The sequence below is a fragment of the Neoarius graeffei genome, chromosome 14 (assembly GCF_027579695.1).
Source record: "Neoarius graeffei isolate fNeoGra1 chromosome 14, fNeoGra1.pri, whole genome shotgun sequence".
NCBI lineage: Eukaryota > Metazoa > Chordata > Actinopteri > Siluriformes > Ariidae > Neoarius > Neoarius graeffei.
The window spans coordinates 688498-714363 of NC_083582.1; the positions used below are offsets into that span (position 1 = coordinate 688498).

At 44.8% G+C, this 25866-nt stretch overlaps 1 protein-coding gene across 4 annotated transcripts in view; it reads right to left on the reverse strand.

The window, feature by feature from the left end:
• Nucleotides 1–25866, reverse strand: part of LOC132897859 (acyl-CoA desaturase 1-like) — an 86417-nt gene that overhangs the window by 38827 nt on the left and 21724 nt on the right. Inside the window, exons 1-2 of one of the 4 annotated variants that reach the window (XM_060939102.1) lie at nt 8970–9218; nt 6527–6743 (exon numbers count right to left, since the gene is read on the reverse strand). The exons of 1 other annotated variant lie outside the window; for it this stretch is intronic. In XM_060939102.1, the coding sequence (XP_060795085.1) occupies nt 6527–6728 (202 nt within the window). In that variant the 5' untranslated portion in view covers nt 6729–6743; nt 8970–9218. Of the gene's footprint in view, nt 1–6526; nt 6744–8969; nt 9219–25866 lie in introns of those variants that run through there. 2 more of the 4 variants (XM_060939099.1, XM_060939100.1) reach the window with 2 other exon arrangements.

Consider the following 25866-nt stretch of genomic DNA (forward strand, 5'->3'; position numbering starts at 1 on the left):
GAAAGGTTTTAACAGTCATCCAAATGACTGAATGTAAACATTGCTACAGTAACATACTAGCTACTATGTTGTTGACATTAACTAGTGCTAACAGCTAGCTGCTAGTACACTGCTACAACACAGACACCGACCCTAATAATACAGTTCTTGGTCATTGCCTGGTAACAGCAAATTTATAACGGGCCATGTCTCAACAGACTAAGAAGTTATTTCAATGACATTTAATAACATTTTGTTTATCCTGAGGACCGAAAGTAAATGAAAATGTGAACAAACCTTAGCTGTAATAAGATGGCGACCACCGGCTCCAGGGACGACCCGCTGATGTAGGCATGTTACCCAGCCTGACACAAAATATCTGTAGGTATCCAAACTCTTATACGCTTTCAGATCAATACCTGTGTATGGCGATGGGTTTTTAATGACATAGGTATACAGATCATGTGGGCCGAAGTCAGGTAAAGACGAGGGCTTCGTGTACTTCCGTACGTCAGTGAACAATCCTGGTGGAAGCAGGTAAACGTCGTTCTCTAAGCCTGCTAACCTCAAATTTTGCAAATACCTCTCCCTCTGCTCGCCCTGTAAATGCCCTACGTCGCTGGATAGTGAAGGTGTTTTCTGCATCTCGCTCCTTTTTCTTTTATGTTTTTCGTTTGTCGCCTTCCTCGCATTCAAACTGATTCGAGCCGAAGTCCACTACATGTCCAAAATGGCGGTCGCGTTTACGAAGGTCACGTGACTGAAAAGGGTCTATAGCCAACCGACACGCGCAGCTAAACACTCTGAACTGTTTCAAGGTAAGGACACGCTGCTTTTGCCGCAATAAGTCACAAACACACAAGTTGCAAAAGCACAACATCATTATATGTTTACATTCTTCATCTACTACTCATTAAAATTGTCCATTTGCATCTGTGTAGCCAGGCAAACTTAGCTTACGGAAGGAAGCACTTGAATTAGCCTACAACCAACTAGTCTCGCTGAAACAGCATAACGTAGGCTGCAGTCATTTTTAAATCCCCGTCTGGAAACGTTGTGAATGTGTCAGTAGTTCTACTCGAACAGTAGAATGACAGCCATACAGAGAGGCGGTCAAGGCAACTTTATAAAGCGCTGTTTGAACATTTAAACACGCCAGGTGTGACTAGTATTTATAATTTTTGCGCAAGTGATTCTTCTCGCTAGCGCTTCTGATTCGGAAAGCGATATACTCTTAAAGGAGCAGCCGTTCCTAATAGGGAGTGATGGCCTACTTTACTGTATGTTTGATTTTACTTTTTAAAAAATGCTGCAGGCAGCTCCCTACACTTGATTTGTTATTTAAAAACTACTTGAAGTTGGTAAGTCTTACTTAGTTCTTAGTGTAAAAGAATCCAGAGTGTATTTTCATTTATTTTCCACTGAAAATGGTGAGCTGTAATATAGTAGGGAGTGATTTATTTTTTTATTGGTGAATATTTATTTTATTATTATTTTATTTCTCATTTTATTCTAACTAATGTTTGACTTTATTGTACAAATGCTGCTGGCATCTCCCTGCACAAAATTTCATGTTCAATTTTACAATTAAACATACATTTCATGGATATGAACGTCTGTGTCAGTGTGTGCTATGTTTAATTTCATGTGAATTATAATGTTTACATTTATCGGTTGCACATATCGGTTATCGGCATCCCAATTCCATAATAATCGGTATCGGCCCTGAAAAAAACATATCGGTCGATCCCTAGTTATCAGCGCTCAGTTCAGAAGCCTGCATCTCTGATGGTATGGCAGGGTTCTCCACGAGGGGTTTTAGAGGGGTGGGCCCCCCCCTTTCTGTGATTCCCGCCCCCCTTTCTGTGATTCCCGCCCCCCTTTAATTTCTGCCGCCCCTTTACAAAAGGAAGAGACGTCCCTTTGTTTTCTTTGTGACAGATAGCCTTTCTCTGTTGGAGTACCGACCATGCGACAACACCCGAGTGTGAAACTCATTTACCAGCAATTAGTTTAGTCAGTCTGACGATTATAGTCTAAGAAAAGCGTTTCACACTTCGGCGTTTTTGACACATTGCTCTTGCACCAGGAGATAACACGCTGTGGCAGCGGGGGCGTGGTCAAGTCTGTGACAGGAGGGCGGAGTCAGGGAAGGTAAGTGGCAGAATCACTACACCTGTCGTTAATTAATGTGTTTGTTTGTCTTCCCAGTGACCGTGCCCTATTTAAGGAGAGAGAGCTCTCTCCACAACCAGACGGCTGATGCGTGTGCGCGTGTGAAAGTATATATGAACGCTGAAAAGCTGAATAAGAGAGAGTTTTGTGAACTCAGTTCTGGCCTGCCGTCCTTCTGTGCTCTCCCGGGTTTCAGCACCACTGTGACAGTTCGTGTAGGTGGGTGGAGCACAGAAGGACGGCAGGCCAGAACTGAGTTCACAAAACTCTCTTATTCAGCTTTTCAGCGTTCATATATACTCTCACACGTGCACACACATCAGCTGTCTGGTTGGGGAGAGAGCTCCCTCTGCTCTCGCTCTCTCTCCTTAAATAGGGCGCGGTCACCGGGAAGACACACAAAACACATTAATTAACGACAGGTGTAGTGATTCTGCCACTTACCTTCCCTGACTCCGCCCTCCTGTCACAGGCTGATGCTTGACCACGCCCCCGCTGCCACAGACGCCTTTATAACAATGTGTGAATCGACACCAAGTTCGAGATAACTGTTATTGTCGGCAGAGAAATAAAGGATAAAAACAAGAAGTTCAAAGTTGGTGCGGCAAATAGCCATGGAGCAGTGTTAATATAGTTAAAACAACATCTTTTCAATGTACTTTACTCTCTAAAAAAAAAAATGTAATTTTTTCCAGTGGTGCTTCTAATTACATTTCCATTTCAAACAATGTCAGCTTTTGTGGAGCAGTGTGAATATAGTTAATACAAAAACTTCTGTACTTTTCTGTTCTTTTTTTGTAGTTTGCGAAATAAAAAAAATATTTTTTCCAGTTCCATTTCAAATAATGTGTCTGAATATGATGTGTAAGTGTGTAATGTTTGATGTACGATGTGTTTTGTACCAGTCCAATTGATTCCTCTATTCTAAATTATTACTATTTGAGAGTATTTTATGCAGGGCGGCACGGTGGTGTAGTGGTTAGCGCTGTCGCCTCACAGCAAGAAGGTCCTGGGTTCGGGTCCTGGGTTCGAGCCCCGGGGCCGGCGAGGGCCTTTCTGTGTGGAGTTTGCATGTTCTCCCCGTGTCCGCGTGGGTTTCCTCCGGGTGCTCCGGTTTCCCCCACAGTCCAAAGACATGCAGGCTAGGTTAACTGGTGACTCTAAATTGAGCGTAGGTGTGAATGTGAGTGTGAATGGTTGTCTGTGTCTATGTGTCAGCCCTGTGATGACCTGGCGACTTGTCCAGAGTGAACCCCGCCTTTCGCCCATAGTCAGCTGGGATAGGCTCCAGCTTGCCTGCGACCCTGTAGAAGGATAAAGCAGCTAGAGATAATGAGATGAGATGAGTATTTTATGCAAATTTTTTTGCAAATGACATATGTAAATTTATGCAAATTTGTTTCAAAGTCATCTGATTGACCCCCACCCCCCTATATTTTCAATCCGTGGAGAACCCTGTATGGGGTTGCATTAGTGCGTGCGGCATGGGCAGCTTACACATCTGGAAAGACACCATCAATGCTGAAAGGTATATCCAGGTTCTAGAGCAACATATGCTCCCATCCAGACCAGGGTTTCCGCTATGTACAATTGGCTGCGGCAGGCCACCGCACCTTGATTTTTGCCGCCGCACCTTCAGGAATTCCGTAGCACCCCTAGGCAGTCCTATTTAAAAAAAAAAAATAGGCTAAACCAATATTTTTTGACGATCAGCGGACTCGAGCCTGGCATGAACCGCTCCGACGCGCTATAATGACACCAATCTATCACCAGCCAATCAGGAGACTTGGCTCAAACGCATCCCCCGCCCACCAATCTACCACCAGCCAATCAGGAGACTTGGCTCAAACGCATCCCCCGCCCACTTGTGTCTGCGTCTGACGTTGAATTTTCACAGGAGGGAAGAAGTTGACTGAGGTAAGACTGTGTGATAAATGAACGAACGAATAAGAGAGGAGTTTCAACATATAGGGCTTAAGTTTGTTACCGTTAAATAAGCATTGCTTGTACAGTAACGTTATGTCGTTACAACGTTGACCCACTTTTAACGTGCCGAGTACTGACTCGACTGTAGCCAGTAACATGCTAATTAGCTTGCTGTCAAAAGTGCAAAGACCTTAAATTGCTCTGTGTAAATTAGAAAATGGCGCAACTTCCTCTGTAGCCGTCAACTCAACTTGTCTTGAGTTTTGAGCCGATCACAACAGGGCAGCACTGTGGCCTGAGGTAAAACACGATAGTTTTGTTTAAATTACAAAAATGAGCAACCCAATGACTGTCTCATATACTCTTCATATACTCACACTGTTTAAGTAATGCAGTAAAACTAATCTTTAAAAGTGGAATTTACTCAAACTGTTTGCATAGAATGAACTTTGGGGTTAACAGTGTAATAGTGTTGCAGTGTTCCGCAAATTTGCAATTTAATATTTCAGATCTTGAGACATGAAAGCGCTATTTTAAAAAATAAAAGGTCAGAGATATTTTCTTTGTCGTCTATTTAGTTCATTTTATTTCCTCAATAATTTTCCTTGATTGAGAAATCGGTCTGGGCTCTTATGGGTTAATCAGTAGCCTGCATGCTAGTATATGTTCCATTTACAGTCAAACATTTTGATGAACTCCAGGCTCAATTTTGATGAATCAAAAATCTGCGTAGTAGTACAGTCTGAAGACGCTCTTGCACATTCGGTGTCAATTGAACAGAAATTATGGGAGGACATGGGTTTAATAAGTTTTACAGTTTTTGAAGTGAGTGATGGATTGATAAATTTAGATGTCTTCAATATTTTCTTATCTTCAGACATAATATTGTAGATGTTTCTTTACCTGCTTGATAGTTTTGACCAGGACTCCAATCTTCCTCAGAAGAGTCATTAGTCCTTAAATTAAATTCGTTATAGACATGAACTTAAAATCATTGTTTTATTTTATGGCCTCGGTGCCCTGGCTTTTGGCCTTCGTGCCCTCGGCATCAGCAGAGCGTTCGCTTTCCACACTTCGTCGACTGAAATCATACCTCCGATCCACAATGACACAAAAGAGACTGAATGACTTGATGAACTGCCATATTCACCGTGACATTCTGGAACAAACTGACATGACAGCCATTGCAAAGGAGTTCGTGCAGGACAATGACAGATGCAGGCAGGCCTTTGGGAAGTTTTAAGCGCAAGTCATTGGTTACTTCTATTAGCACCGCCGAGTGCACTGCTTCCTCTATTTTCAATGTTTCTATACTGCATTGGTACTGATACAAGCAAGTTGTTTAAGTTGAGTTAGCCTACTACCGAGGTGCTTTTGTTGTGTACTGTTGGCTGTTTTAGCATTTTATTCTGCACAGTTATGTGCTGGCATGTTGTGGGCTAAAGTCATGACCGATGGATTAATCTATGTATAGCCTTCTGTGCTGTTGGCTGTTTTTATCCTCGTACTGGGGTGGGATGTCTGACCGCAGGTCTTGCCACCGCACCTTCAAACATTTTCTAGGGGAAACACTGCAGACGACGTCTCTTTCAGGGAAGACCTTGCATTTTCCAACATGACAATGCCAAACCACATACTGCATCAATTACAGCATCATGGCTGCGTAGAAGAAGGGTCCGGGTACTGAACTGGCCAGCCTGCAGTCCAGATCTTTCACCCATAGAAAACATTTGGCGCATCATAAAACGGAAGATACGACAAAAAAGACCTAAGACAGTTGAGCAGCTAGAATCCTACATTAGACAAGAATGGGTTAACATTCCTCTCCCTAAACTTGAGCAACTTGTCTCCTCAGTCCCCAGACGTTTACAGACTGTTGTAAAGAGAAAAGGGGATGTCTCACAGTGGGAAACATGGCCTTGTCCCAACTTTTTTGAGATGTGTTGTTGTCATGAAATTTAAAATCACCTAATTTTTCTCTTTAAATGATACATTTTCTCAGTTTAAACATTTGATATGTCATCTATGTTCTATTCTGAATAAAATATGGAATTTTGAAACTTCCACATCATTGCATTCCATTTTTATTTACAATTTGTACTTTGTCCCAACTTTTTTGGAATCGGGGTTGTAGTATGTTTACCTATTGTTGTCTTGTGTGCATTTACTGTAACATGTTTATTGTACATACCAGCACATTGGCATGTGGGGAAACGTAATTTCTTTCAGCCGTACACTGCTTGTTGTATGGTCTGAATGACAAAGTTTGACTTTGACTAATGTCTTACAGAGGTGCCATGCTTTAAACTAGAGCTTCACTGGCCACCCCCCTCATGCCATCCATGCTCTTTGGAGATCTGAGCATGTGATTAGATTGTAATGTAATTGTAAAGTGTGATGCATGAAAAGATTATGGCGCAAGGTAAACAAAAGTATACGGACTCACTCCACAGCAGTGTGTATGCTGAAGCCGAAGGGATGAGGAAAAGTGCGTACACAGCCGCAATGTGAAGTACACTCATCAGCACCACGTTTCTCCACACCAACACCACTGGAGCATCTCTACTCTGATTATGTGAGTGTGTGTGAGTTTCTTGAAGATCACACTCGTCCTCCAGCAGTCCTGCAGATCCATCAGCCGCCATCATTTCCACACGTTCAAACTGCAAAGATAATGTTCTGGACATTACAACAATAATCAGGAAGACAAGTCTTAAAACCACTCTGTTTTCCTTTTGGGGCAGAGACTGTTTTCAGAAGAACCTCAGCTTGTGGCAGAGAGGGAAAAAAATAAAAACACCAAACACCAGTTAAAACAGCATTCATATAAAGCTAAAAGTTGCTGCAGAATGCTGTGGTAGAGAAGCTAATTGAGTGTGCCTTCAAGTTTGAAGAAATGGCCAACAGTGTCTCAGGCACAGCACCCCACACCATCACACCTCCTCCATGCTTCACTGTGGGAACCACACATGCAGATACCATCCATTCCCCTTCTCTCTCTCTCTCTCTCTCGCCATCCTCATGTTTGAGGGTCAGTGATCCTGGGAGACGCACACGCACTCCTCCAACCCTGCCTGTCCCGTGCCAAGGCAGGGCACACGGCACCGGTCAGGCCCATCCAGTCTTGAACGTCATCGATCCATCTCCTCTTAGGCTGACCTCTTGATCTAGTCCCCTCCACCCGGCCCTCCAGGCTAGTACATGTTAGACCTCCAGCTCTTGTTATGTGGTCAAAATAAGCTAGCTTACATTTGGCGATAACAGGCAGGAGTTTCCTTTGGGTGTTCAGTTCCTGCACAATAAACTCATTAGTCCTATGTTCTACCCAGCTAACCTGTAAAATCCTGCGGTATCTGAACAACTCAAATGCCTCGATGCACTTCATATCTTTCCTGAAGGTCCAACTTTCAGCACCATAGGCTGCAATAGGCCAAATGAGTGTTTCAAGAAGTTTGACCTTCAGGGATTTACTGAGGGCTCGATCTTACCAGAGTTTGGCTAAAACTTTGATGGTTGTTCTAGCTATGCCAAACTGACGATGGATTTCCTTGCTGCAGTTAGCATCCCGGTAGATATACGCCCCAAGGTACTTGAACGAGCTGACTTGTTAAAGTAGCACACCATTGCAGTTGAAGTTGATTGCGTCTACCTCTCAGGTCGCTGGCATGGTCTTCCTTTTGGTGGGGTTGATCTCGAGAGACTATTCTCTTGAGACTGTGTCAACTTTATCTACCAGTTGCTGCAGCTGTTCCGGTGACGTAGCAATCAGAACAATGTCATCTGCATAATGAAGGTTGTTGGTTGTGCGGCCATCCCCTTCTCTGCGACTCACAAAAACACAGTGATTGGATCTAAAAGTCTTAAATTTGGCCTCATCAGAAGTACAGATTTCCACTGGTCTGAGGGCCACTCCTCGTGTTTCTTGGCCCAAGCAATTCTCTTCTTGTTATTGGCCTCCCTCAGTAATGGTTTATTTACAGCAATTTGACCATGAAGGCCTGATTCACATGTTCTCCTCTGAACAGTTGAGCTGTATCTGACTTGACCTCTGTGAAACGTCCAGATCAGCTCTAATCTGAGGTGATGTTAATTGGTGAAGTCTTGGTCTTGCTTTCCTGGGACAGTCCTCGTGAAAGCCAGTTTCATCCATAGCATTTGATGGTTTTTGCAACTGCACTTGAAGATACAAAGTTCTTGCAATTTTTTGGACTGACTGACCTTAACGTCTTAATGATGGACCATTGTCTCTCTTTACTTAGCAGAGCAGTTTTGACATGATCTGGATTATCAAATAGAGCTTTTTACTGTATACCATTACCACCTCAACATAACAACCGATGGTCTCAAAGGCATCAAGAAGGCAAGAAACTCAGCTTAAGACCTTTTGACGAGACACACCTGTTAACTGAAAAGCATTCCAGGTGACTACTTCATGAAGCTGGTTAAGAAAATGCCAATAGTGTGCTAAGCGTCCAGTTAAACACTGGATACTTTGAAGGATCTAAAATATGAAATATATATATATTTATATTGTTTTTTAAACACTTTTTTGCTTACTACATAATTCCATATATGTCCCAGATATTTCATAGTTTTGATGTATTCAGTTCTACAATGTAAAGAGTCACAATACAGAAACACCTGTGAATGAGTAAGGGTGTACAAACTTTTGACTGGTTTTCTCTCTCTCACTCACACACACTCTCTCTCTCTCTCTCTCTCACACACACACACACACAGCCTCGAGTTAAAATGTCACTTTAGTCATGTTCACCATTAAAATATATTTTCATGCCGTGTGATAATAAACACTAATAAAGTCAGTGGCTGCGGTCCACCGGCGGCCCCCGCGCGTGTGTAAGTGAATGAGCAGTCAGTGCGTTACTCACCGCCCGTTATTACCGCCGCGGAGCTGAAATGCGCAGAAATGAACTTCACAGCGGAATGAGAAGGCGTGAGACAGCGCGTGCGTGTGTTGTTGACTTAAATAACAGACTGAAGCGCTGTAAGCGGTCGCGCTCCTATTGGTCAGTCAGCTTGATGCCACCCAGTTCTGCGCTTCTGATTGGCTGATAATCATCTGCTGTTCAGGCGACTTCCTTCTTACTCATGTCGCTCGTTATTCATGTGTTCGTGTTCCAGCGTGGAGAAATATATATAAATAAATATAGATAGATAGATAAAACAATAAAAACATAAAAGATAAGCATAAAAATGACACATTTTACAGTTAGAAATAAAATAATAAAACACTGACTTTTCTGCAGGGAAAAAACAATGTTGTTAAACAGACGCAGTTGGAATAAAATATAACTTGATATTTTATCCTGTACTGCACATCACTGCCTCATGGCCACATTACAGTTATCAGGACTTTATTATTATTATTATTATTATTATTCATCTATACATGCATACATAGTATGTATGTATGTATGTTTAGGTTCCAAGATGGCGGCACATGTGGTTGCAGCGGCTCACGGCTCTCCTTTTCAGTGCTCTTTTTTTGTTTGTTTTTATATTTCTTTCTTGCTTGTTTGTGCACCATCAGTTCTGCGAACATCCGGTACACCCGCCAGTCACTTTTGGTCATCGGTGACCAACACCAGATATCTGTTTCAAGTGACTTTCACTACAAGCATGACATCCCAGATGACATAACGAGACCGCCGGGCTCTCCGTGGATTGTTGTCGGGTCTAGGAGGCGGCGCAGACGGAGGAGGGAGAGGAAGCAGAAGCGGGGCCGCAGGTTCGGTGCTATGCTAAGGCTAAGAAAACAACCACACAAGCCACCTCTACCAAGCCTGTATCTCTCCAATGCCAGATCCCTGGTGCATAAAACGGATGATCTGGAATTACAACTCGCTGGAAATCGCTATGTTCGGGACTGCTGTGTTTTAATTATCACCGAAACTTGGCTTCATCCGGAAATACCCGATGCTAGCTTGTAGCTAGCAGGCCTCACTCTGCTCCGCTGGGACAGGACTGAGGACTCCAGTAAGAGCAGAGGAGGGGGGCTCTGTATTTACGTGCATGATAATTGGCGTAACAACGGAACAATTATAGATAAACACTGTTCCCCAGACCTCGAGTACATGTCTGTAAGATGCCGGCCTTTTTTTCTACCGAGAGAGCTAACTGTAGTGATTGTCACAGCTGTGTATATTCCACCCGATGCCAGTGTAAACACAGCGCTCTCTCTCCTGCTGAACACCGTAAACAAACAGCAGCGGGCCCACCCTGACAGTGTTCACGTAATTGCAGGAGACTTTAATAAGGCCAACTTGAAGACTGTACTGCCGAAGTTTTACCAACATGTTAAGTGTTCTACTAGAGGGGAGAACACTCTGGATCATGTTTATTCTAACATCAAGCACGCGTACAGAGCCATACCCCTCCCCCACCTTGGCCAGTCAGACCATCTTACCCTCCTGCTCTCCCCAGCCTACACCCCCCTCAGACGCAGAGCCAGGCCCACCACAAGGACCATCACAACCTGGCCTGACAACGCACTCTCCAAACTACAGGACTGCTTTAAATGGACAGATTGGGACTTATTTGAATACCAGGAGCTGGAGACATTCACAGGAACGGTACTGGACTTTATCAAGTTCTGTATCGGAAATGTGACGGTGGATAAAAACATCCGGGTTTTCCCAAACCAGAAACCCTGGATGACCAGCCAGGTCCGCTCACTCCTCAGTGCTCGCAACGCTGCCTTCAGGTCAGGTGACAGAGCTCTGTACAGTGCCGCTCGAGCTGATCTAAAAAGAGAAATTAAAAAAGCCAAGGCGGACCATAGGCTGCATATAGAGTCCCACCTGTCCAGCAACAACATACAGGAGGTGTGGCGGGGCATACAAGACATCATGAACTTCAGAGACTGTGATGCGTCAACAGGAGACTGGAGTGTGCCGCTGGCAGAGGAGCTAAATTGCTTCTTTGCTTGCTTTGAAACATCTCAGCAGCACTCATCTGCTCCAGCCCTGCCTCCACCACCACACAGTTCGTACATCACCCCATTCACTGTACAGGAGCACGATGTCAGACAAGTGCTCCTGGCAGTGAACCCCAAGAAAGCTGCCAGCCCAGATAGAGTACCTGGTAAGGTGCTCAGAGCGTGTGCCCACCAGCTCGCCCCTACCTTCACCAGGATCTTTAACCTCTCCCTGGCTCAGGCAGTCATCCCGCCCTGCCTAAAATCAGCTACAATAATCCTGGTGCCGAAGAAGTCTCCCGTCACCAGCCTGAATGATTACCGTCCTGTGACCTTCACTCCAGTAATCATGAAGTGCTTCGAGAGACTAGTTCTTCAGCACATCAAGGACCACCTCCCCCCAGACTTTGACCCCTACCACTTCGCATATCTCGTGAACAGATCCACAGAGGATACCATCGACGTAGCTCTATACTCTGTACTGAACCACCTGGAGCAGCAGCAGAGCTATGTCCGCATACTCTTTGTGGATTACAGTTCTGCTTTCAACACAATAATCCCGGACATCCTTATCAGTAAACTGGACACTCTCGGCCTCCCCCCTCTCACATGTGCCTGGATAAAGGACTTTCTTACCAACCGGCCCCAGACTGTGAGACTTGGCCCCCACTTCTCCTCCACCCGCACGTTGAGCACCAGCTCTCCACAGGGCTGTGTGCTGAGCCCCCTCCTGTACTGCCTCTACACCCACGACTGTAGTCTGACCCACAACAACAACAACCTTATCGTCAAGTTTGCTGACGACACCACAGTGGTTGGACTCATCTCAAAGGGAGACGAGGCAGCCTACAGAGAGGAGGTCCTGAAGTTGGCAGCCTGGTGTTCAGAAAATAACCTCGCTCTGAACACCAAGAAAACCAAAGAGCTGACTGTTGACTTCAGGAAGCACAGCACCGACCTAGCCCCCCTCTACATCAACAACGAGTATGTGGAGAGGGTCCACACCTTCCGGTTTCTCGGCGTCCTCATCTCTGCCGACATCTCCTGGTCAGTAAACATTACAGCAGTCATTAAGAAGGCTCAGCAGCGGCTACACTTCCTGAGAGTCCTCAGGAAGTACAACCTAAACTCCAACCTGCTGCTGACCTTCTACCGCTCATCCATCCAGAGCCTGCTGACATACTGTATTACAGTATGGTACGGCAGCTGCACTGCTGTAGACAGGGAGAGGCTCCAGAGGGTAGTTAAGGCAGCACAGAAGATCATTGGCTGCCCTCTCCCCTCCCTGTTGGACATTTACACCTCCCGCTGCCTTAGCAGAGCTAAGAACATTATCAAGGACAGCTCCCACCCTGGCTTTGATCTGTTCGACCTGTTGCCCTCAGGGAGGCGCTACAGGTGCATCAGGACAAAGACAAATTGATTCAAAAACAGCTTCTTTCCAAAAGTCATAACCGCCCTGAACTCGGATATGCTCTGACTTTATAGTCTATTTATTTTACTATGTGACTCTCTTCGTGCAATAATAATGTGCAGTACTTTATAAGGTGACTCTAGGCCAATTTATGCTGACAACCCAGTCCTCGCAGACGGTGTCGCAGATAGTGTCTGCGTAGCCCCCCCCCCCACCTTCGCAGATGCTCTGCGCGCACCTTCCAAAAATTGTGACCACTGCAGAAGCCTCGCAGACAGCATTCCAGACAAGAGGGCTCTGATTGGTCCACTCTACATCCGCTGTACACGCACTTCCGCTTCACTACTTTCCCGGTTTGTTTTGTTTTCACGACCGGCATTTTTAAAAACACGAGCGAAGATGGAGCAGCATGAAGAGCGGATGATTGAGGAAGTATGTACATCTATACGACTCCAGTTCTAGTCATTATAAAAAAAAAAGTTCTAGTCATTATAAGTAACCGGAGGATAAACACTCCACTAACCACACCCACCAACTACTCCTAGCGACTTCGCGCCCCCTTGCGTTGTGCCGGTGAATAACATCGCGCACGCCTATAACTCGCCGCTCAACAATAAATTACAACTGTCTGCAAAAATCTATCTGCGAAAGCCTTGTCGCAAGAGCATGCAGAGGCCTTCTCTCTGTGCAATACTTTTATCATGTGCAATACCACACTCCATAATGTGAAACGCAACACATTCACCTCAGGACTGTGCGCCTTACACACAACACATACACCTCAAGTCTGTGCACCTTACCTTACCTTGCAATACTTCATAATGTGTAATATTTTATTTTATAATGTGACTCTCTCATGCAATAATTTATAATGTGCAGTACTTTATAATGTGACTCTCTCTGTGCAATACTTTATAATGTGCAATGAGCAATACCTCACTCCATAATGTGTAACACAACACATGCACCTCAGGACTGTGCACCTTACCCCCCTTACACCCTCCCCCCCCCTTTTTTTCCTCTCTCTCTCTCTACACACTGTTTGCACTGTTATTGGAGATGCTTTAATCTCATTGTACATGTGTATAGTGACAATAAAGGCATTCTATTCTATTCTATTCATACATACATGAGGCACTGTAACAATTCCTTTTTCAATATAATTATATTTAATTGTCTTATTCTCGGCGGCACGGTGGTGTAGTGGTTAGCGCTGTCGCCTCACAGCAAGAAGGTCCAGGTTCAAGCCCCGTGGCCGGCGAGGGCCTTTCTGTGTGGAGTTTGCGTGTTCTCCCCGTGTCCGCGTGGGTTTCCTCTGGGTGCTCCAGTTTCCCCCACAGTCCAAAGACATGCAGGTTAGGTTAACTGGTGACTCTAAATTGTCCGTAGGTGTGAATGTGAGTGTGAATGGTTGTCTGTGTCTATGTGTCAGCCCTGTGATGACCTAGTGACTTGTCCAGGGTGAACCCCGCCTTTCGCCCGTAGTCAGCTGGGATAGGCTCCAGCTTGCCTGCAACCCTGTAGAACAGGATGAAGCGGCTAGAGATAATGAGATGAGATGAGATTCTTGGCGGCATGGTGATGTAGTGATTACGGCTGTCATCTCACAGCAAGAAAGTTCTGGGTTTGAGCCCAGTGGCCGACGGGGGCCTTTCTGTGTGGAGTTTGCATGTTCTCCCCGTGTCTGTGTGGGTTTCCTCCAGGTGCTCCGGTTTCCCCCACAGTCCAAAGACATGCAGGTTAGGTTAACTGGTGGCTCTACCTAAATTGACCGTAGGTGTGAATGTGAGTGTGAATGATTGTCTCTGTGTGTCGCCCTGTGATGACCTGGCGACTTGTCCAGGGTGAACCCTGCCTCTCACCCATAGTCAGCTGAGATAGGCTCCAGCCCGCCTGCGACCCTGCACAGGATAAGCGGCTACAGATAATGGATGGATGTCTTATTCTCTTATACAATCAAGTCCATAAATATTTGGACACAGACTAACTGATTGTTCTTTTAGATTTCTGTAGGTATCATGCCGCCATCTTGTGTCAGAACTACAATTCCCAGGCATCTTCCGTGTGATCTACGTCACGCGTGGGCGGGATCATCTACGTCAGTCCGCCATGCACGCATAAATCCAAGCGGAAGCTCCGCCATCTTTGTCTCTCGCGTCGGGATTTCAACGAGTCTAGACGCACAAAAGGGATGCTCTCCACCCAAAAAGACATTTTCTTTCTTGCAAGATCCATCACTCAGCGTGATTTTCTTTCTTACCCTTGGCAAAGGTAAACTCTAGAGTCGCGCGATCTTTAAACTCAACCTGAGTTACAACCGGTTTATCCGTATTAGAAGTGACGTCACGACTGCAGCCCAGGCAGTTAAAAGTTAAGAAGTGATTGAATCCTTTTTAACTCAAAAGCGCTGTGCATCTGATTCTGATCAGAGACTTTTCCTCACGAACGCTGAGGTTCGGACCAAGAATCCTCTGCTTTCCACGGGAACCACCCAAGTGCTCCGCTGGACCCGAAAGTTTTCTGCGCCTCCATCACGAGCGGCTCACGTGCTCCCATGGCGAGGCCCGAAACTACACCGGCGAATAGTTCTTCATATCTTGCTAAAGGCAGGATTAAGTAAGATTTTGGCATTTGGGCATAATTAGGATAGTCTTAGGAATTTGCTTTTATTTGAAAGTGTGAATTTAAACCCAGGTTTATCTGTTACACTGTTAGACATGCAGCGTGTTGATTTATTTTGGTTCTATGTTCTCTCAATTGTTTAATAGGTTGTGCATGCTTCTCTTTCTCTTCATTCTTACTAACATTTTAATTTCATTATTATACATCTTGATCTCATCAAGATTTCAGTGGATTCAGTATGGTTATGAGCTAGTGGGTTAGCTACAGCTTCCCTTTGTCTGCTTAGCAACACAAAGCTAATCAAGGCCTACCATGTGCTCAGCAGGCCATTAGGCCTGATAAACCACACCTCAGCTAGAAATCCACAAGCTAGCTTTTAGTTAGCTACGGCTAATACCCTTGTCTTTAGCAACACGTGTTCAGTAGGCCTCACCAGGCCTAACAAACACACAAGCTAGGCCATACACACACACACACACACACACACACAAGCAAAGATTAGCAATAGAGCTAACCTTTTGTTCTACTTAGATAACATTCCTTTGTTTTAGCTAGCAACAAGCTAGGCCATACACACACACACCTCACTGCTTGTATATATTGATTTATTATTTTTTTTATCTTTGTATAATAAATTCATTTATTAAACAAACTGTGTTTATTTGAGTGAACAATATCTGAAGTCCCCAATCTTCTCAAAGAATTCAAAAAGGGTGCATATAAAAGTTATGTAATATGGTAAGTGATTGTAATAATTTGGAAATATACCATAATCTAGCTGTTTGGTAATTTATCCAGGATTAATGGTATGATTCACTAAATGATTCATTGAACGATTCACTAAATGATTCATTGTATGATTCACTAAACGATTCATTGAACGATTCACTGAATGATTCACTTCAAATGAGACTGATTCTATGGTATGATTCAATTCAAACGAGTCAAATTAAACGATTCAATGGGATTGATTCATTTTAATTATTGACCTTCAAAATTTAATGAGACTGATTTAATGAGATTGATCACTTAATATCAATAATTAACTGATTGCACCCACAATTTCTATCACAGTATATGAGAGTTGAAATTAGATATCACATTTGAGCTTGAAATGAAGACTTTCAGCTTTAGTTTGGGGGCATTTACATCTAAATTGGGTGACCAATGTAGGAATTACAGAGTATTTTTTATATGTGGTCCCTAGGGTGCATAAGTTGCCCCCTAAAAATGAAAAGTTCCTCCGATCATGATGCATTTTTGTTTTTATATTCCTTTTGGTAAGAAAACACACTGGGTGAAATATTTTCACAAAATTAAAAAGTTTAATGGTGGCACCAGGAGCTCAAAGTTATGGAAAAAGCTGCTATTTTATGACAAAATTTCGATCACTTTTCATGAAACATTACGGCACCTTATAGAGTATACCAAATATCTTAGATACACATTTTTAGTACATATTTTAAATATATTATCAAGCACAGTTTGAGTTTTAGCTGTTCACTGAATCATTGTTCAACTACTTTTAAACAATACAAATGTATTATGAATCACATTAATGCTTCTCAATCCCTTGCAAAGGTTCTTAACATGATCTCTGGGTCACAAGAAATCAATAAATGGAGTCAAACATTGTGATTCAAACCTTATGCGAAAACATAAAATAAGCGTTTTTTGGCAAAAAATGAACCTCGTGGTGCCACCATTAGACTTTTGAATATGGTCAAAAAATTTTACAGGATGTCTTTATTGGTGAAAAGGAACACCCAAACAAAAATGCATCAGATTTTATGAAAGTGAGGGCAACTGATGCACCCTAGTGGTCCCTCCTTTTTAAGGGACCAAAAGTAATTGGACAATTAGCTGTTCAACTGTTCCATGGCCAGGTGTATGTTATTCCCTTGTTATTTCATGAGATGACAGAAGAATTCTTTCAGCAAAGGAACTGCTCATAATCTGAAGTATACCACTCCATCTTATGGCATGGATCTATTGAGCTGTCAGTGGAACTGGTTCTCTTGTATTTATTGATGATGTGACTGGTGATACAAGCAGCAGCATGAATTCTGACATGTACAATGCCTTGCAAAAGTGGATCTTTGGCCGGTTAGCACCATTTGATTTACACAGCATGCCTACCATAGGTGCAAATTGTTTTGTTTTTTGTTTTTTTAATTGTGACACAAACAATAATTAAGATGAAAAAACATAAATTTGGAGTGTGCATAGGTGCAGCTGTTGGTGTACAGGGAGAAGAGTAGAGGATAAAGGACGCAGCCTTGTGGGGTTCCAGTTCTGATGGTTTGGGAGTCAGCGATGTATTTCCCCAGCTTCATGTGTTGCTTCCTGTCAGACAGGAAGTCAGTGAACCACCTGTAGGTGGAGTCAGGCACACTCAGCTGGGAGAGCTTGTTCTGCAGAAGAGCTGAGATGATAGTGTTGAAGGTGGAACTGAAATTGTCAAACAGGATCCTAGCATAGGTTCCTGGGGAGTCCAGGTGCTGGAAGATGAAATGGAGAGCCTTGTTGACAGCATTGTCTGCAGATCTGTTGGGTCTGCAGGTGAACTGCATGGAGTCCTGTAATCCTTGTTTTTTTGGGGACTTGAATTCATATGTTTAAAATTTATATCCAAAATTTATATATTACTTTAAAGCTGCTTTGTGACAATGCCCATTGTTAAAAGTGCTGTGCAAAATAAATAAAATTGAATTGAAATTGAAAGAGCAAGTTATTTTCGCTAAACTGCTGGATGTCCAAGTGGTGTTTTGAAAACAACAATAAAAGTGGGGTTTCATCTCATTCATCTCATTATCTCTAGCCGCTTTATCCTGTTCTACAGGGTCGCAGCCAAGCTGGAGCCTATCCCAGCTGACTACGGGTGAAAGGCGGGGTACACCCTGGACAAGTCGCCAGGTCATCACAGGGCTGACACATAGACACAGACAACCATTCACACTCACATTCACACCTATGGTCAATTTAGAGTCACCAGTTAACCTAACCTGCATGTCTTTGGACTGTGGGGGAAACCGGAGCACCCGGAGGAAACCCACGCAGACACAGGGAGAACATGCAAACTCCGCACAGAAAGGCCCTCGCCGGCCACGGGGCTCGAACCCGGACCTTCTTGCTGTGAGGCGACAGCGCTAACCACTACACCACCGTGCCACCCTAAAAGTGGGTTTTTTTTTTACAAATTGGTTAATATTGTTGGCAAGTCTGTCTTCTTAGGATAGGACAGTATCCATCTCACTCAGGCAGGTCCTGCTGTCATTTCTTGCAGCATAGCTCATAGTCTCCAACAGACCTATTTAGTCAGTGATAGTACAGAGCCAGGGCCAAGAAGCAGACAAACCAGCTAAAACAACTGTTTGCTAGCTGCTTTGCATCATCACAATTCCAGATTCCAACATACTGAGAGTGTATCTGTTCCCTACATTAAATAAAAATGTAGAAATACTCAACATTTTGTTCTATTAATCTAATTAACATTAAATAAGATAATACCAAATGTACAGCCATAAAACTATGTGACTCTATGACTGATTTAAAGGTGTATGAGGTAAGATTCATAAATGTTTTTCAATTAGGTCTTTAATGGTGTGTTGGACTGTGGCAGCGGGGGCGTGGCCAAGTGTCGGCCTGTGAATGGAGGGTGGAGTCAGGGAAGGTAAGTGGTGGAATCACTGCACCTGATGGGAATTAACCTGTGTTTGTGTGTCTTTCCCAGTGACCGCACCCTTTAAAAGGAGAGAGAGAGCAGAGAAAGGGCTCTCTCTCCCCAGCCAGAAGACTGGTGTGTGTGTGGCTGGGAGAGTGTGAAAGGCAAAGCTGAAATTAAAAGAGTTTTTGAGAACTCAGTTCTGGCCTGCCATGCTTCTGTGCTCCACCCACCTGGTCAGATACTACAGTGGTGCTGAAACCCAGGACGGAGTGCAGAAGGGAACAGCCACATGGAGTCCTCCCCCTTCAAGGACCTGGTCCATGCCCTCGCCACAGTCCAACAGAGCCAGCACCAGGTGCTGATTGCCCTTTGAAAGGAGCAGGAACAACGGTTCGAAGCCCTGGTACTGGCACAACAGGAAGATCACCACCACCACGGACCCTCCCCACCTCACCCTAATGAAGATGAGTCCGCATGACGACCCTGAAGCCTTCCTCGCTCTTTTTGAGCAGGCAGTAGAGGCATGGGGTTGGCCGGTGGAACAGTGCTTGGCGTGCCTCCTCCCCCTGCTAATGGGCGAGGCGCAGTTGGCCGCGCTACAGCTCCCCGCCAACAGCCGGCTGGTCTACGTGGACCTCTGCAGGGCCGTCCTCCAATGCGTGTGTCGCACCCCGAAACAGCAATGGCAGCACTTCCGCGCACTGTGCCTGGAGGAGGTCGGCCGGCCGTTCGCGTTTGGCCAGCAACTCCGGGATGCCTGCCGGTGGTGGCTGAGGGCCGACAATCGCGGCGCCGAGGGAATCATCAAACTGGTGGTGCTGGAACAGTTTGTCGCCCGACTTCCGGAAGGAACAGTGGAGTGGGTCCAGTGCCATCGCCCAGCGTCGCTGGATCAGGCCATTGAGCTGGTGGAGGACCATATGGCGGCCGTTCCGATGGCAGGACAGCGTGTCTCCCCTTCTCCCTTCTCTTCTCTCTCTCTCCCCCTCTGTTCCTTGTCCTCGCCCCATTCCCCCACCGCGGGGGTGGGGGCCGGCTCCACCCCAGCCGGCCTGCTGCACCCACGGTGCCCTACCGTTTCCTACTTCCTTGTCTGTTTCTTCCCCCCCTCAGGTGAGTGATCTCCGGAACACTGGTGCAGGGAGAGAGCCTGGGCTGGTATGCTGGCGCTGCAGAGAACGGGGCACCTCCAGCATCAGTGCTCAGTGATGGAGGTGGGTGCGGTGGTCCAGATCCCCAACGCGCCAGGGACTGCCCTCGATCAGGCCGGAGCGTATCGCATACCGGTGAGTATCCAAGGGGATATGTGTCAGGCTTTGGTGGACTCCGGCTGTAATCAGACCTCAATCTACCAAAGCCTGGTGCAAGACGAGGCATTGGGAAGAGCACAATTGGTGAAGGTGTTGTGTGTGCACGGGGATGTTCACAACTACCCTTTAGTGTCGGTCCACATTCTATTTCGAGGGGAAAAATTTAAAGGCGGCAGTCAATCCTTGCCTTACCCACTCGATAATTCTGGGGACTGATTTGCCGGGATTGCGGGAATTAATGATTCATTTAGTGAAGAGTGGGGCCTGCCATAGTTCAGTGGGAGGAGGTCCCGGAGTGGCATTGGCGGGAGCAGCTGTCACAGAGCCATCTACATCATCACCGCATCAGAGTGAGGAGCAGCATGCTCCTCCTCCCTCTCTCAGGGATTCCCTTGCGGATTTCCCGTTAGAGCAGTCGCGAGACAAGACTCTGCAGCATGCGTTTGACCAAGTGAGAGTAATCGATGGTCAAATGCTCCAGCCAAACGCCACCCTGTCCTTCCCCTATTTTTCCATTATTAAGGATAGGCTATACCGAGTGACGCAGGACACTCAGACTAAGGAACCGATAACACATCTTTTAATCCCAAAGAGCCGCTGGGTATTTATATTCCAGGCAGCTCACTTTAATCCCATGGCCGGACACTTGGGGCAGGATAAGACATGAGCCCAAATAATGGCCCAGTTCTATTGGCCAGGGATTCGCGGCGATGTCCATAGGTGGTGTAGAGCATGCCACGAATGCCAGTTAGTAAAAAAGAGATTCTGACTGATCAAGGCACCACGTTTATGTCACGCACACTGCGCAAACTGTATGGGTTACTGGGAATTAAGCCGATCTGCACCAGTGTTTATCACCCACAAACAGATGGCTTAGTCGAACAGTTTAATCGCACCCTCAAAAACATAATTAGAAAATTTGTAAGTGAAGACACACACAACTGGGATAAATGGCTCGAGCCCCTGTTATTCGCAGTGTTAGAGGTCCCGCAAGCCTTCACGGGGTTCTCCCCATTCGAATTATTATACGGGCGTAAGCCGCATGGCATTCTGGATGTGCTACGGGAAAATTGGGAGGAGGGATCTTCAACCAGTAAAAACGAAATTCAATACGTTATCGACCTGCATGCCAAACTCCACACACTCACGCACCTAACTCAGGAGAATTTGCAGCAGGCCCAGGAATGTCAAGTCCGCCTGTACGACAGGGGCACACGCCTTAGGGAATTCACACCGGGAGATAAAGTATCATGTTGTTGCCCCCGTCGAGCTCCAAATTGATTGCCAGGTGGCAAGGACCCTTTGAGGTCACACGGTGAGTTGGGGACGTCGACTATGAGGTGAGGTGAACGGACAGGGGTGGGGCGTTACAGATTTACTACCTCAATCTACTAAAACTTTGGAACGAGGAGGTCCCCTTGGCGTTGGTGTCAGTGGTTCTGGAGAAGGCAGAGCTGGGGCTGGAGGTTCAGAAAAGAAAACTGACATCGCCCACCGCTCCGGTCCCCTGTGGAGACCACCTCTCCCCAACCCAGCTCACGGAGGTTGTCCAGTTGCAAACAAAATTTTCTGACGTGTTCTTGCCCCTGCCCGGCTGCACCTACCTCATAGAACACCACATTGAGATGCCCCCGGGGGTAGTAGTGCGCAGCCACCCTTACAGACTGCCTGAACACAAAAAAATATCTGTGAAGAAACTCAGTCGTCCAGGTACATAGTAATCTGTGGTTGGTTGAAGAGAGCAACTGGACTTGCTTGACAATTCTTGAAAATGTTTTGCCTCTCATCCTAAAGGCATCCTCAGTTCTGTCTGACTACTAGGGAGTATCCAGTATTTATCCTCTCATGGATCATCATAGAATCCGAATCAGAATGCTGATGGCTGCATTGTAGGTGGCTGATAAAAGATGTCATAGACACCCACCTCTGTTCAATGATGGTCGTTCCAGGTTGACAAAAATGAACAATCCTCTCTGGCTAAGATGTCTGCCAGTTTTCTGGAAGTCCTCTCATACTCCCGCATCAGCCTTTAGGATGAGAGGTGAAACATTTTCAAGAATTGTCAAGCAAGTCCAGTTGCTCTCTTCAACCAACCACAGAACACAAAAAAAGGTGGTTTAGGAAGAACTTGAGGCCATGCTCGAAATGGGCATCATCAAGGAGTCCCACAGTGACTGGAGCAGCCCGGTGGTCTTGGTTCCCAAGGCCGACGGGTCGGTCTGGTTCTGTATGGACTATAGAAAAGTCAAAGCGGTGTCTAAATTTGATGCGTGCCCAATGCCTGGTATTGATGAGTTGCTTGATCGACTAGACATGGCTCATTTTTATTCGACACTGGATTTGACAAAGGGATATTGGCAGATCCCCTTAACTCCACTATCCCGAGAGAAAACGGCCTTTTCCACACCGTTTGGCTTACAACAGTTCGTCACACTTCCTTTTGGGCTGTTTGGGGTGCCTGCTACGTTCCAGCGGCTTATGGATAGGGTCCTCCGCCCCCATGCCACCTACGTGGCCGCCTACTTGGATCAGGGGTGGAAAGTAACGAATTACATTTACTCACGTTACTGTAATTGAGTACTTTTTATGAGTAACTTGTAATTTTCAGAGTAGTTTTTGAAATGTGTAATTTTTACTTTTACTCAATTACATTTTGACCCAAGTATTTTACTTCGCTACATTTGAAACCCCTCACGTTACTGAGTACAACATTGATAGTTAAAAAATAAATTCGGGCGGAAAACCACTTTGTCCCCGGAACTGAACGTCAATTACGTGACCTTGCTTTGCGCGCGCCCTAGCACCCAACGCGTTGGAGGATGGCTGTTGCAGGTGAGGTGGCTATAATGGAGGAGGAGCAGTCAGAACGGAAAGACACAAACTCTGAAGAGGAAATACAAAACAAAAACCCTTGGCCCAACTTGGAGGCGCTATTCATGTTCAAACGCAAACAGGGGAACAACGTAATCATGCAATGCAAAATGTGCCTGCCCAGCAAAACGGAGCTTTCAGCCTACAAAACTTCAACGTCGAACTTGCGAAAGCATGTGGTGGTAAGTTAGCACAAGTGTTTTGTACTTTACATTCCAAACTGTTAATTTATTGTTTGTTTTAACATCCCATATAACAACCTTCTCATGTAAGCACATTGTGCCGTGCCGTCATGATATTATTTTCACCATGATCAAGCGAAGTAGACGAGGGAAGGGGGTGGATAGTGATCGTTCAAAAGTATGGGTGAGTTGAGAAGGGCAGGCGTTGCAGGTATTGAAGTTTGCTAAATGTGACGATAAATGAAATGGGATGTTTTGATAGTTTTTAATATGAGGATTGAGGCGATATAACTAAACTACACCACATCAAGTTATTTAATTTGTAGAGAGAATTCACAAGTTTTTCACTGTCCTGGACGCCGAGCAATCACCACAGGACACATTATTTTGCTTAGCTATTCTCTACCCGTTTCCATTATTGTAGCCCTGTCACCTTCAGATTACAGTTTACAGGTGCAGTGTGTAATATTTTTAGTAGTTTATTTCCAGAATTCATGCTGCCCATTCACAAATGTTACCTTTTTCACGAATACTTACCACCACCATCAAATTCCATGTAGTCATTATGACTGCATTTATGTGCAGAAATACCCTTCTGAAACCATGTAGTTTTGCAGTAGGAATTTGTTGACAGAATTGCTGTATTTACATTAATGGTTGAATTATTTTAATGAATTTAATGCCTAGCTAACGGCAGCAATCCTACAGTAGGCCTATTCCAATCAGCATTTTTTTATATAACAGAGAGAGTACAGCACTTGCTTTATAAGGATGAGATTGTTCTAGCTTAAAACACGTTCTAGCTTTTAAATAGCATTTTTAACATGACTCTTCTGTACCTTCTTGTAATGTTTGTATTTACAGAGAAAGCATCCGTCAAAGCTGGCCGTTTTTAGTGCATGTTCACGGAAGTCACTACAGGAGCAAGGAAGCAAAAGTAAACAGAGCAAGCTCCCAGGCATCCAGGCCCAACTTGCGGTGGGAGGTGCCATCCGTGCGTCTCAAGGGACAGTTGACCGCTTCCTCATCAGGCTTATTTGTGAAGGTCACCACCCCTTCTCTTTGGTGGAACAGCCAGCTTTTAAAGAGTTTGCTGCTGCACTCAATCCTCAATACAAAATGCTCTCCAGACCCACAGTTAAGAGCAGAATTGCTGAAGCTACTGCTGATATGAAGACCAAGTTAACAGCACACCTTAGTAACATAGATCATGTTGCAACCACCACAGATTGTTGGTCTGCGCACCAAAAAAGCTACATAGGGGTCACCTGCCATTGGATTGATGAGGACACCTTCGAGAGAAGATCCGTCGTGCTGGCATGCAAGCACCTAAAAGGCTCACACACCTTTGATGTCCTAGCCGGTGTCCTGGATGACATCCACTGCCAGTACCGAATTCGTGGTAAAGTGGTTAGAACCACTACAGATAGTGGCTCCAATTTCATCAAGGCATTCTCTGTATTTGGTGAGTGCGAGTCAGAGTATGAGGATGCCAGGTCAGACACAGACCAAGAAGATTCAGAAGCGGAGGATGATGTTGAGTTTCTGGACACCTTCAGCATTCTTGAAGAGGATAATGGCCTTGAGTATCAGCTCCCCAAACATCAGAGGTGTGCATGCCACCTGCTGAACTTAGTTGCCACGACAGATGCTGACCTTGCTGAAAAGAACGACACCTACAAGAGGCTTTCACGTGCCACCTTTGGGAAATGCCAAGCTCTGTGGAACAAGTCAGGTCGCTCGCACACTGCAGCAGAAGCTGTGGAAGACAGATGTGGTCTTCAGCTCATTCGACCCAACAAGACACGGTGGAATTCAACATACATGGCTGTGGAGAGAATCCTACGCATCATAAAAGAACAAGGGGAGGATGCCATCAGGGGTGTCTGCGAAGAACTGAAAGTGAAAATGTGAGTTTTTGTTTTTACATGTCAAAATATTTAATTAGCATATCTTAGCATTTGTCATTCATAATGACTAAACAATGCTGATGCAAGAGTATAAAATACACAATAAACATAATACAATATAATAGAAGACTATGATATAAATACTATAAAATATTTAATTGGCATATATAGCTTTGTCAAAAATCATGATGAATAAACAGTGCTGATTTAAGAGTATAAAATGCACAATATATAATAAAATACAATATTATATAATGTTAGTTATTTTGTTCTTTATGGTTACAAAGTCCAAATCCTTTTATGTTAATAAACAAAACTCAGTTGTTGTTTTTGTATTTATTTATCTTGTGCAGGTTGAGTCCAGTAGAAATTGCTTTTCTGGATGAGTTCTGCTGTGTGATGAAACCAGTGGTAAAGGCCTTGAATATTCTTCAGTCAGAGACCAACACACACCTTGGGTGGCTGCTCCCAGTGATCTCTGAATTGCAGTCCAAACTGAGAAGGCTGGAAGCGTCGGCCAATATGTGCCTCCCTCTCATCTCGGCACTACAGCAAGGAGTCCAGAAGCGCTTCAGAGTCATGATGGAGGACCGAGAGCTTATCTCAGCAGCAATCCTCCTACCCAAATTTAAGACGGGCTGGACTGACAAAGTTGAAGTCACTGAAGCAGGTATGACTCCATTGTTTAATATCACAGTGATCAGTAATTCCTTTTAGTCTTGTTCATTTGTTTTCTCTCAACAAATACATATGAACAACATTTCAATATAGAATCCAAGGAGTTTTATTAGCCACATGTGTAGAAATACTAAAAAGCATAACATGACGTGAAATTTACAGTTTTGTATTGTGCTCGCATGTTTGTTAGTGGGA